At 37.9% G+C, this 17190-nt stretch overlaps 1 protein-coding gene across 3 annotated transcripts in view; it reads left to right on the plus strand.

The window, feature by feature from the left end:
• The window catches only part of LOC127570729 (adenylate cyclase type 2-like), a 390852-nt gene that overhangs the window by 370033 nt on the left and 3629 nt on the right, over positions 1-17190 (plus strand). For all 3 annotated transcript variants that reach the window (XM_052016520.1, XM_052016521.1, XM_052016522.1), the window contains exons 23-26: positions 1766-1912; positions 6228-6335; positions 14439-14553; positions 15753-15877. In XM_052016520.1, coding sequence (XP_051872480.1) covers positions 1766-1912; positions 6228-6335; positions 14439-14553; positions 15753-15877 — 495 coding nt within the window. The remainder of the gene's footprint in view (positions 1-1765; positions 1913-6227; positions 6336-14438; positions 14554-15752; positions 15878-17190) is intronic.

Below are 17190 nucleotides of genomic sequence, written 5' to 3' on the forward strand. Positions count from 1 at the left end.
GGCAGAAAGTACCATCGATATGAATAACCCTGTAAATTACGATTTTCAAGTACCTCCAGAATGTGTTCTCAATGTAGCCACTTACCTAGTGAGATGGAGGTTAGCACCTACACAGGGCATTGTTGTTTAAAGGGATCATTCATTCATGGCTCAATTACTAACCATTTGAAAAGAAGCACAGCACATGTTCTATATTGCTGCCATGGCAGGGACTGACATCCACACAGTGCTTTTTGTGCATTGTTACTGCCTTTATATGGAAATTACAGCATGGTACTTATTTTTATTGAGGTCAGTGATAAAATGATCCATGTTCTTTTGATTGCACCAATTTTAGTTTAAATTGGTGCTGTTCAGGCATAAATGTTTAACATGATCATAAGTTGGTTAGTGCCCGCTGAGTAAAATGGCACAGAGAAGAATGTAATGCACTTGTATAAACCTTTCCATTAAAACATTTGTTTTATTCATGGGATGTGGCTACATTAGCAGTGTAGCCTGATTGCTCCTAAACTGAGGACGCAGTTAAAGTTGACCATATTTGTGGACAAGGAGTTACGTATGGATCAGATTAGATCAGGATGGCAGATTTCCTTCCCTGAAGGATGTTGGTGGACCAGGTAAGTTTTCATGACAATCCAGGAGCTTCATTGTCACCAGCCTTTTATTTCAGATTTATATAATTACTTGAAATTCCCTTGGCTGTCCTACTGGGATTTGCACTCATGTCTCTGGATGGATCTTTCAGCTTTCTGGGTTCTAACCCAGTAACTAATCCACTAAACTACAATAATCTGTATTTATGTTTCAGGACTGAAGTCACTCCCCATTAATTGGACCCCATTAATTAATGGGGACCCCACTTCCCATTAATTCATATTTCATGAATTCCATAAATTCTGCTCGGATTCTACTATCCTTTCAAATCTCTATCAGAATTCCTAAGAAAGTCATATGATAAAATTGTGTCATAATATGTTTCAATTTATATGGGTTTACTCATGGACCGCTTTCCACCTACTAGGCAAATAGTAGTTAGTGGGTAAGCTCTGGTCTAGGGACTCATTTCTTCTGATACGCAGTTGGGATCTGGCATTTGCATGGCTACTGATAATGGTGTGTGGAAACATCTAGCTGAGACTTGAGGCTGATGAGTGGGGTCCAGACAAGCCCACTGTCACAGAATCCAAAAGCTACCCAGATTCTTCTGCAAGCAGCTTTGGAGGTCGGCTACTTTGCTCAAGGTCCTAGAGAATAATTGCACAGGTCAGGTAGAATGGAAGGTCCTTCAGTCCTTCACAATATGGCCTGATCCCTAGCAATAGGTGGAGGATGACCTAAGTTTTGTAATCATGTGGGTACCAAAGATGCACCCAAAATGACATATGTACTCACCTTCCCTCAGGTAGTGAACTGCCCTCCCCCATCGACCTGAAACTCCATCAGGTGCAACAATGAAGGGCATTCTAAGGCACAATTACAGAGAATTTAACAATTTGACCTTTAAATGAGATGCAGGGCATTCTTCACAATATAGGGCAGTGACAAATAGATTTAGTCACATATATTCCTGAGAAAAAAACCTGTGTTGGCATGTGAGAAAAATGTAGTAGAAACATCTTTTCACTTCTTACATGAATCTGAAAATTTCTATGATTGTTATTAGGCTTGGTAGATGTGCAGACTGAACACTGAATGTCGAGTTTCAGCAGAGAAAAGATGACCTTGAATATTTCCAATGTCACATTTCACATTTGCTTGACAGGACCTTTACCATCAATCGTATGAGTGTGTCTGCGTCATGTTTGCATCTATCCCAGATTTCAAAGAATTCTACACTGAATCAGATGTAAATAAAGAAGGACTGGAATGTTTACGGTTACTGAATGAAATCATTGCTGACTTTGATGATGTAAGTATGCAGCAACATAGTCACATTATCCTATAGCTATATAGATACAAACATACAAATTAGGAGCAGGATTAGACCACTTAACTCCTCAGTCTTGCTCTGCTAATCAATAAATCAGGACTGATCTGATTGTAATCTCACTCTACGTTCATGTCTACCCCCAACATTTCACCCCCTTGCTTATTAAAAATCTATCTCTGCCTTAAAAAATATTCAAAGACTGTTTCCACTTACACTTGAAGAGGAGTTCCAAAAATCCCATGGGTCTTTGACAGAAAAAAATGCCTCATCTCCATCTTAAATTTGCAGCAAGATAGATAAATTAATGCACAAATAGAAATAAATGAGTATGATTTGAATGACGTTACACAAAAGCAGTTGCAGAGTGATGAAAAATGAGAGCTGAATGCTCAAGGATATTTGACATTTAAGAAGTACAGGCAACAAGGAAATAGAGGTTTGGTAGCGTTACTTTACGGGATCGGATCGTACAGTTGTGAGTATTTTGGCTAGGCAGATCTTGAACCAGAATTAGAATCAATGAGCTAAGAAGCAGCAAAGGAAATAATAAGATCATTGGAGTTATTATAGGCCATCACCTAGTAGTTGTAACATTGGGTATGACATAAATCAGGAAACGAGAGGACAATGTTACAGGGCTTTAATTTACACGTTGACTGGGCAATGAGTGGTAATGAGGTGGAGTATGAATTCATGGAATGTATGTTTAGGAATGAAACAGGGAAAGGGCTCATGTCTTGTGCAATGAGAAAGGTTAATTGAGAATCTTTTTGAAATGGGAACTTCAAGGAAGAGTGACCATAATAAAATAGAATTTTACATCAAGTTTGAAAATGATGTTGTCCAATCAAAACTAGAGTCTTAAATCTAAACAAAGGAAGCTACAAAGGTATGGGGGAAGAGTTAATTGTGATTCACTGAGAAAACACATTGTAAGGTATGACAATGGACAAGCAATGGCTGGTATTTAAAGAAATAATACCTAATTTACAGAAAATATACATTCCACAAAAGAACAAGAAGAATAGTGATCCAAATTCCAACAACCTCTGGGTAAAAAAGTTCATCCTCAGATCCCCTCTAGATCTCTTCCCCTTGTCCTAAACCTGTGCCTTCTCGTTTTAAATATTTCTGGTATGGGTAAAAATTTCCCACTGGTTACCCTATCTTTGCCCCTCATAATATTATACACCTTTGTCAGGCCCCCCTTCAGCCTCCACCTCTTCAAAGACTCCAAAAACTCTCTTTCATCTGCAGCAGCTTTTGCCAAGCAGAGCTCTCATACTTTAGAGGTGTATAAGGTTCGAAAGCAAAATAAACTTTTAGATGGATTTTCCTGAGAAATCAAGATCTTAATAGCTGTTTTGAGTCCCTCTGTTTTTCAGACACTTGACTGATTTTGATCTGATTAGGATCGCAATGAAATTAATAGGCATGTGTTCTTAGGTGGTTGTCTAAATCTGGCTCATTATTCATTGCTAAAGCTAATATGGCCTTTCCCCTCTTGTTTCTGGAACATGTTATTACACAAAACTATGCTGAACACATGAGAAATTCTCTATCTGATATGAACTATTCGATATATCCCACACTGTATGAAATTGAAAATCTCACATTCTGCTCCACTTTATGCTTTTCTACATAATGTCATTTCAAAACTGCCATAATGCACTCATTTTAGCATCCACCTTAGATCATTTTCTTTTGCTTAGTTATACCCATAGGTTCCCCATCACCTACTTATCTTTTGTTATATCCTTTTTGTTTTCAGGAAGGATTCCAAATCACCAAATTGCAAATGTTACTCCTCCTCCTCACTATTTTCCTTATCTTTCCTATAAACTCCATAACCTGGAATATTTAGTATCCAGTATTAATTGTCTTGTAGCCATGAGCCAGTAATGGCTACTGTATAGTTCCCTCCATATGGTGTTTTGTGCCTGCAATTCATTCAATTCAGGCCTTACATCCCATATTTTATGCATAATGAATCTTAATGTAGACCTCGTCCTTTAATGAATTGCCTACTCTTTCCAATGTTGTTGGTCACAGCATGGACTATGACAAAGCTGCCAAAATCTTTGGATTTGAAGGGCCATTTTCAGCTTGGAGCAGAAGGCTGTGCAATGAAATTATTGCCAGCACTTCTCACTGGTGCATGGAGGCTGCAGTGTGTGCATAATGATATCAAATGGAGTACAATGCTCATTTGAGGTCACACCCAATATTCTACCATGCAAAGAAGACTGAAGCAGATCTTAATAGGAAGGTTGAGGTCCACCTTGGTATTAACTAAAGGCCATATCCTATCTGGGCTGCTGCTGAAATAGCCATCTTTTTTTCCAGGTGGGTTCCTTTCTTACATTGCTACCATTTCCAATCATGTTTCCATGCAGAGATCTTTACCAAAATCCACATTGCATCCCACCATCATCAATCCTCTTGATCCCTACTTCCCCACCAACCCTCAGTCATATTCTCTTTGAATCTCAACTGCTGCCTGCCCTTCCCCCTTCCAGTCATCTATTCTCTGAAACTTCTTGCGGAGAAAGTTCTACCCTCCATGACATTGGGTCATATGCTCAGCAAAACATCGTAGCTTTACTTGAGTGGGCCAAACCAAGAGATGCCCATAGAATGGCCATCCTAGAGTGCAACAATTTGATCTTTCCCCTCCCTCGCCAATGTTCTTTCAAACGGTTTGAGATGAAACTCACCCTGGCACCAAGTTAGAAAACTGAAGGTTAAGGTCCTGGCTGGCTTGACATAGATAAGCAGAATCTTTTACCCATAGTAGGAGTATCAAAAAGAGGAGGGCATAGCTCTATGGCTCTAAAGAGGCACCACAACATGTGGGATTTTTGATCCTCTTTAAAAAGGATGCCATCCTTTCTCCTAATTAGGACAATCTTGTACTCCAAGATGCCGTGGTCTGCATTTTGACTGTCCTCAAATAAACTTAAACCTTTCAGTTAACAAGTTTATTGCATAAGATCAGTTCCTGTTGAACTTCCTTTCTATGTACCTTGGGTGAATTGAAAAGAAGTTTAACAGAGACCAATCCCATGCAATAATTCTAGAAAGAAGCTGGGGGAACTGATACTGCGCAGAGCCTTGGAATCTGCACATTATCCGTCACACCAGCTTCATTCCAGATGCAACATGGAATCAGGCCCTTCAGCCCAAGTCTGTGATGACCATCATCTACCCATTTACACTAATCATACATTTATCCCATTTTTTATTCTCCTCACATTCTCATAAGCACCTTCCAGATTCCGTCACTCACCTATACACTAGGGACAATTTACAGTAGCCAGTTAACCTACCAACCTGCATGTCTTTGGAATATGGGAGGAAACCAGAGCACCCAGAGGAAACCCACAGAATTGCAGGGAGATTGTGCAAACACCAAACAGACAGCACCCAAGGTCAAGATTGATATTGATCCCAGGTCTTAGATGCTATGAGACAATGTCTCTACTAGCTGCACCACTGTGCCACTATCTTGCACCTATCTGTGAGGTGTATATGAGATCTGGAACAAACTCTCCAGCTCCTACTAGCTCAGCTTAGTCCCACACACACACACACACACACACACACACACACACACACACACACACACACACACACACACACACACACACACACACACACTCTCTCTCTCTCTCTCTCTCTTTCTCTCTCTCTCATCAGATGGTTTCTAACTTGCACTTCACCTCAAGAGCCAGTCATTCAGAATTAAGGTGGAGTTGCCTCCTTCAATCTGTTCTCACAGATAGTCTTGTTGTCCATGAACTCCCATATACTGCAGACCAGAAACACAGCCTATTCTACCATACCTTAATCTTCATTAAGCACACTGTCTTCATCCCCCTCAGCACCCAGTTTTCAACCTTACATTCTTCTCACAATGCACTCAATTTAACACAACTCTGTTCAATCATCCTGTGCCTCAACAAATAAAATATATTAGAGTATCTTTTCAAGCTAACCCAAGTTACAAGTACTCATTCAGCTTCCCATTCAAATATTTCCCCTTTGTTTTGCCTAAACAAAGGGTTATTAAATGTTAACTGACAGTGGAAGGCAGCCTCTATTAGTTATTGACCAAATTGTCTTTTGTTTTACAATTTTTGAAAGTTAAAGTTAAGTTCTAAATGGTAACTTTAATTTCACTTGGAGAATTATTAACTGTCCACTAGAGATTTCCACTCTCACTAGTTTCTCAACTGTTTAACTCTTTAACCATACCGCTGTTCACAAAAGTATATATGTTGTTGTTTCCTAGTTGTTGTCCAAGCCTAAGTTCAGCGGAGTAGAAAAAATTAAAACTATTGGGAGCACATATATGGCTGCAACTGGGTTGAGTGCTGCAACAGTTCAGGAGTACAGCCAAGTAAGTCAAACTTTTTCCCCTTTCTTGAATATTAGTTTCTAGTGACAAGTTTTTGTGCCAATCATTGTTCAGTTTCAGATTTACAAGGGTATTTACATAATTTTAGAAACAAAACCTGCATAGAATATTTTGATATTTTTATGCATATGCATTGGGACCACAGGAGACCAGTAACAAAGACGTGGGCACAGTGAGGATGTAACTGCTGGCACTGGAAACATTAAAATCAGAAAAATCACAATTTATATATTCCCTCACTTTTTCGATTATGGTGCCTGGTCCCTCCTACTTCCTCCAAAATTACTGATTACAATGCTGAAGAAATATGTTACTTCTTGGGGTGGAAGTGATAAATCCATTCACTTGCAGAAGTGATGATGAGAGCACGTAATAGTGTCTTGGGAAGCTGTGGGTGGCAAGATGTTATTTTCATATATGTGTGGTGTTATGGATATTCATTTGATAATTATGATCTATGTGAAGGGTCCAGTTCCATTTACAGCATGGCCCTTAGGTAAGGAGTGGGTCACTCAGTCCTTCAAACACACTCTACTATCTGCACCTTAACTCTGATTTTCTGCCTTTGCTGCTTAGCTCTTGATAACTTCACAAAAATCTATATATGTCAGTTCTGAAAACATTATTTGCCTTAGTTCCAGATTTTTACTATTCGGTGTATGAAGATATTTTCTGCTCTTGAATAAACCTTAATTTTAATGGTTATGTCTTCTTGTTTTTAACTTATCTAAATATTAGAGATTGGTGTTCCATTTTTGTCTTGAAAATACTTCCAACCTTTAAAACATTTTGGTCAGATTACCCCTCAATCTTCCATGTTGAATGGAGTGCTGCCAGATTCACTCAACCATTCCTCATAATTTACCCCACTGTCACTCTGGTGAATCTGTTCTGCACACCCTCTCCAAGGCCATTTTATCTTTCTGAGACCCAGTGCCAAGAACAGAAATTTCTCCAGAAGGTGGTGGGGTGGGGTGGAATGGGGAGGAGTGGAGATTATCAAAAGTTTATAGAGCTGAAGCATAATGTCCTCCATTTTTATTTCAGCTACTGAATATGAAATTTAACATCCTTTTTAATTGTTTTTTTTCCTCTCTAATCTTTTTATGATTTACGTGTGGATTCTTAAATCTCTTTGATCCTGTACCTTTCCTTGTTTTTCACATTTTATAACATTATCTGATTTTTCTTTATTATGTGCAGAGTGAATAAATTCTCACACATCCAGATTGACTTCTATTTCTCATTTTTCCCCACTCACTTCAAATTCCAACACTCTTTCGCAGTTTTCTTCTTCCATTTTCAGTATTTACTGTCCCTCCTAACTATTGCTAGTGTATGGCGCAGATTAAAATCAAAGAATATCCAATTTTTAGTAAACTTAAATATAGGAAATTAAAAAAGAATATGGTTGTAAAATAAATCTGCCACAGTATTTGCCAAATGCATGGATGATTCTAAGGCAGAATCCTAATTTACATTCAATCCCAAAATATTCCAGGTAATAAAATTATATGTATGGCCAATTGATTACATTAGGAAGCAAGGCAAACAAGAGACAATAAAGAGGTAACATAACTTTTTTTTGATCATGTTAATAGAGAGATAGATATTGGATAGGGTGAAGCAGAGAACTCCCTTGCCCGTTTTTTAGAATTGTGTCACAGGATCTCTTGACCACTTTAGAAAGCAGATATGACCTTGATTAATGTCTCATGAAAAATGAAATGTTGGCCTAGATATTTGTGCTCAGAACTCTAGACGGGGATGTGGACACACAACCTTTTTCCCTACAAAGCAAGTGAGAATATAAAAGAAGCAGTCCATTCAGAAATCACATGCATATTATCATTTTTATTCCAATTACATTGCAAAAGTTATAATCCTGAGAGAGTTGACTTGTGAAGCACTTCAAAATCTCTGAAATGTTTCCCAGACATAGTGAAGTATCTTTAGTACAGCATGCCGTTATTTTGAATTTACAAAATAGGTTGAATGAGACCTGTTTATTGTGTTCTGCATTGGTTATTAAATGTATTACCATGGTTACACTGGAAGTGGTGTACCTGTGCCCATTATACAAAATGATAATGGGCACAGGAACACCACTTGAACATCTAAACTTTTCAATGTGAGCTTTACTAGAATCTGTAGATGAGGATTAATTTGATAATTACAGCATCAATTTAAAATGTTAATTACAAGTATGACTATGGAATGTGGTTGATAGTGTTTGTAAAAGCACCCAATTAAAACTAGTTATTGTAGCTTCTTGAATGCAAATAATGTGGAGCTTTACTCACTCTTTTTTCATTGATTAATGTATCTCAAAGGTACAGTCAATGATATAACCTGTTATAATATTCCCCACAGTGAGTTCTTTGCCAGACGTGACTTGACATTTTGTTTTTCAAGGGTATGACTATATACAGTATCATCTACTGTAAGTAAAGATTATTCTCAGTGGAATGCTGTGGTTAGAGGAGTGAATTTAGCAATTCCCTGTCCATGTGAATTATAGCAAAGTGATTTAGGCTGTGTTGATTAGCAGTGATACAATTATATGCATTATTGTCAATTTAGGAAGGTGGCAAAAGCTGATCACTAGCTTCTCAAATGTTGATTAATAGTTACAAAATCTCACTTTGACAAAGTAATAACAAATAATGAAACTGAGAATTCAGTGGGATATAACTTAAGCTAATGTTATGCCCAACATTCATTTGTTTATTGAAGGAATAAATAAATAGCTGGAGTAATGTGCATGTTGAGGGCAAATGATTTTTGGGGGAATGGGATATGGTATAATATCACCCCACAGACATTTACCCACGGCATTTTATATTCACTGCATCCATTAGCTTCTCTTCTTGCCTTTGAGTACTACCACTGAAATCCTGCAAGAACTTAACTTGAACCATTGTTCTTCATCACTTACACATTGCTCTTTGGCAATCCAGCACACTCATGTAACGTCATTTTCCACAAAAATGCTGAAAAAAAAAATTTTCCATTCTCCACAAACATGAGCTCTTCTAAAATTCAGTTTCCTGCATCAGTCTAATTCAGGTTCTGATGCCTTCACCAACAGTGGCTTTGCCACAGATTTATAATTTTTATTCTCAGAAATCTGTACCAAAATTTAAATTTGACCATTTTATGTGATGCACATTTTATTTTCATATATATACATAAAGCATACAAGCATACACATGTCTTTAAGGTGTCTAATGATTATTGGGGGTTGGGAGGATGTGCTTTTACTAGCACACTCACTTGGCCACCCCTTTCAAAACACTCTGTTCCTCTGATCTGAACCTCTTCTTTCCTCAGATTCTCCTGTTCCAACTTCATTCTACTGCAGTGGTCCCATGCTTATTGATTCATTCCGCAAACATTTTCACTTCTTCACTATTCTTTGTTCATTCAAAACTCTCCTCAAAACATACTTCTTAAACATGTTTTAGGCCACCTCTCCTCATTTAATCTTCTTCATATAGTTAAGGATCTAATTTATGAATACACTTCTGTGCTGTCTCTTGAGATTTTTCTTCATTGATGGGGGTGTAAGCTATTACTTTCAATACTTAATTTTGTGCATTTTTAACAGTTAGGAATTCTACTTCTAATGTCCATTGCATTTAATAATGTAAAAAATTTCCTCAAATTTGTTGAAAGATATTTGTTTCTGGCAGATAATTAACTCTCTTTATGCTTAAAAGCTTTTCTGTACAACAGAACATAATATCTATATGAACAAGGATTTATTTAATTAAATTAATTTTCTTTTAAAAATGGTATTGCAGCGAGGAGAGTGTTCTAATGTGTCCTTAATGACCACTGGATTCCTTGAATCAGAATCCCAGACTTTAAATTTAGAAAATGCTTCCAAATATTTATCCTTAAATTTATGTTTCATATTTGATAAATTTGTAATCGTGCAGCACAGTGGCACAGCACCAGCGACCTGGCTTCAATCCTGTTCTCCAGTGCTATCTCTGTGGAGTTTGAACAATCTCCCTGTGACCACGTGGGTTTCCCCTCAGTGCTCCAGTTTCCTCCCACATCCCAAAGATGTGCTAGTGGGTAGGTTCATTGGTCACTGTAAATGAACCAGATTCCACCTGGTGTAATGGTGACTGGTGGAATCTGGGGGTGGGAGGTGTGAGGGAAAGTTGATGAGAATGCAGAAGATAATATGGGTTTAATGTAAGTGGGTACTTGATGATCAGCATGGACTCAGTGGGCTGAAGGGCCTGTTTCCCTGCTGCATGACTCGATGACTATAATAAAAGGTTCCCCACCAAAGTACACCTAAATAGCTTTTCAGATTCATAGAAATACTTTTCCCTTCAGCCCTACTGGGACATGCACTTCCCTCTGAACTTATTTCACTTGATCCCCTTCCAGCTATTATGTTTCATGCTAGCACTCTTCTTATCTTCCTCCCTCAGTACAAGCACCGCACCACCCACACTTCTCACCTTCCTAGTTAAACCTCTTGTTCTATTTTTTCCACAGTTATAATGAGTATTTTTCCATCCTAGCCAGAGCTCCTTCTCTTTTCACTCTGACATTGCCTCTGACTGCTTTTCGTTTGTCGTTAAATCGCTCAGCCCAAAAAGTAACATTATAAGTTTCAACATCCCAGCTCCTACAGCAGCAAGTTCATTTATTTAGCTCTTGCCTGGTACACTGCCTATAAATGAGTCAGGATGGCGGGACTAAGGAAGCCATCCTATTTCCCTGCCTTCTATATGCAGTACCAGCAATCCAGGTAAAATGCGTGCAATGGTTCAAAGATAACAAAATTGTGAATAGTCGAATGGTGTGCGACAATACTTCCTTATTCAGAACTTTCTGTAAAAATGATTTTAAAGATTGTGCTCATTCTGACTCTTATTTACTTCCTCCTCCTGGCCCAATGTTTTTGTCCAAGGATGATGTGCTCTCTTTGTATCCTGACAATTTCACCTGGAATATCAATCAAACCTGTCTCAAGGAAATCTGTTGCATTTTAGTAATGGGTAGAAATCAACCTGCAACTTACCTCCTTCTTTGGAAATAGAAAAATCTGGTCAAATCTCTCCTTCCCAAGCTCTCCCATGCCTTTCCTCCTCAATTCTAACACCCACTTCTCACCCACATTTCAAACCTGATCTTCCCCCTCTATTGAGCTGGCACAAAAGCTCCATCCTAATAAAAGCTGTGCATTTGTTCATCACTTTTCACCCTGTGCTATTCTCTCCTTCCATTCGAGCTAATATGAAACTCATCTTCCACAAGCTCAGCAGGAACTAAGTTATGTTAAGAGGTTTGGTCTACATTGTTCTATGTTATAAAGACTCATGTTGTTGATCAAATCCTCAAACCTTATGGAGAGGAAACTTAATTGGGTATAGCCAAACTGCTTGGAAACCTAAATAATGACCATTTCCTTACAAGAATTGCTTGATCCCTAAAGTAAGATTAATCTGTTTATATAAATCCATAATTAACAAATCGATGGGTTTCATTAACAGTGCTGTTAGACATCACTTACTCTCCTATAACTTGCACACTGCCATCCAATTTGGGTCTCACCAGGACCACTTGCTCCAGACCTTAATCATGGACCACAAAGAGCAGACTTCTGCTGTTAATGTGAGAGTGATTGCTGTTAATATTAAGTATCTGAATGAGAATTACATCAAGGAGTCCTGGTAAAACAAAAGTCAATGGGTATCAAGGAAAAAATGCTTCAATGTTTGCTGTCGTACATCACACAAAAGAAGATGGTTATGGTTGTTGGAGGTCCATCAAAGCAGCCTCAGGACATCACGTGGTTATGATTGTCAGAGGTTAATTAGCCTCACCCCACAACATCACGGCAGTATTCTTCAGGGCAATGTTCTAGGTCCAAACGTCTTCAGCTGCTTCGCCTTCTTTCCAGCATGTCAGAAGTGTGGATGTTGATTGTACAATTTTCAATTCCATTCGCAACTCCTGAGCAAACAAAATAGCCCATGTCTGCATGCAACAAAGTCCAGACAACATTCAGACATTTGCAGGTAAGTGGCAAATAATATTCAAACCAGAAAAGTACCAGGCAGTAACCATCTTCAACAAGAGAGAGTCTATTCACCTGCCCTTACCATCGCTAAGTCCTGCACCATCAACGTGCTGGGATCACTACTAACTGGAATCTCTGCTTGAACAACCACATAAATATTGTGCCATAAGAGCATGTCAGATGCTATGAGTGCTCCATCTCCTGACAACCCAAAGTCTTTTCACCATCTACCAAGCACAAGTCAGGAGCAAAACAGAATATTCTCTACTCGCCTGGATGAGTACAGCTCCAATCACACTCAAGAAGTTCAACACCATCCAGAATAAAGCAGCCTGCTTGATTAGCATCCCATCCACAATCCTAAACATTCATTCCATTCACCAGCAGTGGACCCTGGCTACAGTGTGTACCATCTACAAAATGAACTGCAGTCACTCACCTCAGCTGCACAGCCAAAATCTACCATCAAGAAGGACAAAGCACCACCACTTGCAAGTTCCTCTCCAAATAACACACCAGCCTGATGTGAAAATACTTTGCTATTTCTTCATCGTTACTTTCTTAATCCTGGAATTCCCTAACCAATGGCACTGTTGGAGTACCTTCACCAGAAGAAGTGTGGCAGTTTAAAAAAGTGGTCATTATCATCTTCTCAAAGACAATTTGGAATGGGCAATAAATGTGGCCTTGCTGGATCCTGAAAAATAAATAAATAAAAAGAAACCTTTTATTTCCTCCCTCTATGCACTTCCAATAACATCCATCATTCTGTGAGCAAGTAGCCTGTTGCGGATATTCAACGATACAGAACTTGAGCTACTATTCTATCCAATAATACCCAATTATTATCATTGTAAAGATGGGTGTAGGAGATGCTGTGCAAGTTTGTTCAAGTTGTACAGGGGGTTGAGTGCTCAAACTTTGAGATTCCACATGTGCAAGTTCAAATGAGAGAGCAGAGTTCTCTGGGCAGAGCCTAGTCTCCAATCATCGAGATAAATGTGCATGCTGATTAAAATAAAAACTCAAAGAAATGAACCTCGCACAGGCCAGTAGTGTGACCTACTTTTTCAGTCAGAATTGCATGGTGTATGATGTGACAAGCTACATGTCAAGCATGCAATGTTACACACACTATTTTACCATGCTCACTCATTAGTGGTGGCCTGCAAAATAAATCTTTGAGTCTTTAAAAAGAATCTAATTCAATATCCTAATTAGGGACCATGAAAATAAACTAATATTTCTTTATCACAATAGCATCAATAATTGAAAACCACCTCCTACTATTTTAAATTCATTTTTCAAAACTTATATAATTATGTTTGTTATAAATTCTTAGTGGCTTCTCCCAATTACTAAAAATTTTCATCACAGTCATTGGCAATTAGTCCTAATACATCTGCTGTCTGATAGAATGGCCAATATTTTTAGACCATAAATCATGGTAATGTAAATTAACATAAATCAGCAGCCATCCACAACCTATGAGATAGAGTGGTGTTTCTACACTTTCAGGAAAGCTCAGTAGCTGATACTGCAAATATGACGTGCAAAATTTTACAGGAAATTTAAATAAACTAACACCATTTTGATCTGTGAGATGTTAGCTACAGCATCAACACAGCAACAGTGCAAAAATAGAATCATCTGTAGAATGTTTCATATTAAAAGCCTGATGTAAATTTTTGAAATTTTACCTATGTAGAAGATCGTGGCAAATTATATTGGAAAATTACGATATTTAATTTAACTCGAGTTTGAGAGCTGTGTAAATCAATGTCCTTTGGTAGATCCTTAACCTAAAGTTACTGATGTTGATTGATTATGCAGGCTGCGCAACACTTTGTCACAAGTATCAGTGTTGATCCATATTTTTCTTCTTTAAGAAATCACATTGCTTTATCACATTTTCAGTATTTTAAAAATATCTTATTTTTCCCAGTCCTATAACATTTTTTTCTATTATGCCTGTTGCTTTTGAACTATAACAATATAATTTGATCTGATCCATAGTTCTTCTTGATTTGCAGGAGGCAGACAGACAGTACACACATATTGGAACCATGCTGGAGTTTGCTTTTGCACTCATGATAAAGCTTGATGTGATTAACAAGCATTCTTTCAATGACTTTAAGCTCCGTATTGGTATGTATGTTTAAACTGTCTCTTCTCATGATCTGGCCTGTGTAAAACTACTCCTTCTGTGCAGCAGATTTAGTTTGAGACCCATAGCAGCTTAGAATGATGCAGACCTGGTAACACAGAATTTAGACTTCCAGATTCATGTGCCTATCCAATCAGATGAAACTGAACACACACGTTGACACAAGTGGTTCTTCTTTGTGGATTTGTAGACTAACGCTGACTCCAGTTGGTTGTTGCCTGTACTTGCACCACCTGTTTTAAATAATACATGATAAAAAGACATCATGCTAAGTAAGGAAACAATTCAACTGTTGTCATTCAAATAAAGAAATTATTAAGTCAAAGGTCTAATACTTTGGTGACTTATATGTCAGGTAGAGCTGTTATTCCCTAATGCATAGACCTGAGTGTTCATCTGGAATGGTAATGCCACAGGAGATGGGTTTAGGGGAGGACTTCTCACTTTCTTGAGCTGGAATCTTTTGCTTAATGCTCTGCAGAGAAAGGCTAGCATGACAAGCCAGTAAAATCTTGAAAAGTATTAAAGGTTTCTGTGGACCTGATGAAATTTAAACAGACTTGTCAGTTGTAAGTCATCATAAGAGAGAGAATGGTGGTCTAACAAGCCTGGACCTTCCTCCCCTGAATGTCATGCTTTTCTTGTCATTAAATTCAGTGAACTGCCACTTTATAATGATCTGATTATAATTTGGTGATACAGGAGCAGCAAAGACTTGCATCTATGTCATCTTTTGAATCCAGCAGGATGGTCAATAGCCAAACCCTGATCTCTGCCAATGACAGGGCAGGAAGCTTTCTGTGGTCTAATAATGGTAGTCTTTCCCAGCACAGCCTTAATGGAGTGGTTTATAAGAAGTACATTACCATGTTGATAAAGGTATTATTTGTATCCAGTTAACCTACTTTGAAATGTTGCATTTTAATCTAAAATATCTAATCAGTCAATAGCAAGTTATTTTCTATTTATTAAAACTTAAACAATATTATCAAATGACCCAGCAATGTTATTTTGGTGAGATAATTACAGAGGAATTAAAGGGTTTCTCTTCATCCTGACAACCATCAAGGTATAATACTTTTGTTATCAACTGATCAGTTTCTGCTCTTGCCACACTTTTACTGAGTAATTTTTGCAAAGGTTTTTAAAAATATTTTTATATAATGTAATTTTCTGTCAGGTATTAACCATGGTCCTGTTATTGCTGGAGTAATTGGAGCTCAGAAACCACAGTACGATATTTGGGGAAATAGTGTCAATGTGGCCAGCAGGATGGACAGCACAGGAGTTCTTGGCAAGATACAGGTAGTGTGAACAAAATCCTTTCTGGTTGTTAGTTAGACATATGATGAATGAATGCAATTTGTTTCATAGCTGCTATTTCATGGAACAGTACAGACAGTACAAATTGGTGTGGCAAATAATTTTAAACCTCAAGGTACAACAGAAACCAGTTATATATGTAATGTTTCAGAATGGAAAAAAAGTTTATCGAACCATTTTGACGTGAAGGAAGAGAGATTGCAGTAGGACTGATTGCTGATTACAATAGAATGCTATTTTTAAAGGTGCTCTGTATAATAATGTTAAAAAGAATAAATTCATTAATCTCATATTCTCATTGGGATGTTGTACTTGATAATGGCATCCTATTTTTATCAACAATTGGTAAATCTATGAAATTAACTTGCATTAAGATAAACATAAAGCTACTGTGGCATCTAATGGCATGGTAAATGATGACAACTGAAAATACAGACTATTCAATTGACTATTGGATAATTCAATCATAAAGCCACCTGAAGTTTTAGTATTTCCACATTAGTTACATGAAAACATCTGCCTTCAGAGTGGTAGAGAAATCTTTAAGTGACAATGTAAAGTTTCTCAACCTTGATGTTCTTGGCAAAGTAAAAAAAATGTACCAGGAACAAACACCATTTCAGGTGATGGAATTTGGTGAAGAGGCATATTTTGAGGCTTGCAGGTGGTTCAGTCATAGGTCAACGTAGATTCCTGCAATTGTTTTCCCTCTTTGCCGCAAGCCTGCCTCAGTTTGTTCTTAGATCCTCCAAGTGGGTCAGAGGAAATATATATGCATTCCAATTCATGAAGATGAAACAGAATATAATGGATAGGTCATGGGCATTTTGAATGAAATTAAGGCTGAACATCTCCAAACATTAAGCAACATCACCATCATCAATTTCCCCACAATCAATTTTTCAGAGTCACTATTAACCAGAAGCCTAAGCAGCGGGCATTATTAATAGTGTGTCTACAAGAGCATGGGTAGGTGTTCTCACAGCTCCTCTACCATCTACAAGGCTCAAGTCAGGAGTTTAATACAGAGCCTGTTGTCACCTAGAAGTGTACAATGGAAACGTTCAAGGAGCTTCACCTCGTCATTCATCTGCTACTAAAATCAGTTGTCATGATGCAGTATATACAGTCCAAAACTGTACTACAGCAAACAACAAGCATACCTCCAAGCCCCAGGATCTACTATTGGGGAAGACATGCAGCAATGTTTCAGGACAGTTATTACCTTTAAATTCTCTTCCAATTCACATCTCCTTATTTGGACATAGATTCATTGTAGGTGCTTAAATACTGAA

The sequence above is a fragment of the Pristis pectinata genome, chromosome 5 (assembly GCF_009764475.1).
Source record: "Pristis pectinata isolate sPriPec2 chromosome 5, sPriPec2.1.pri, whole genome shotgun sequence".
In the NCBI taxonomy this organism is placed as follows: domain Eukaryota; kingdom Metazoa; phylum Chordata; class Chondrichthyes; order Rhinopristiformes; family Pristidae; genus Pristis; species Pristis pectinata.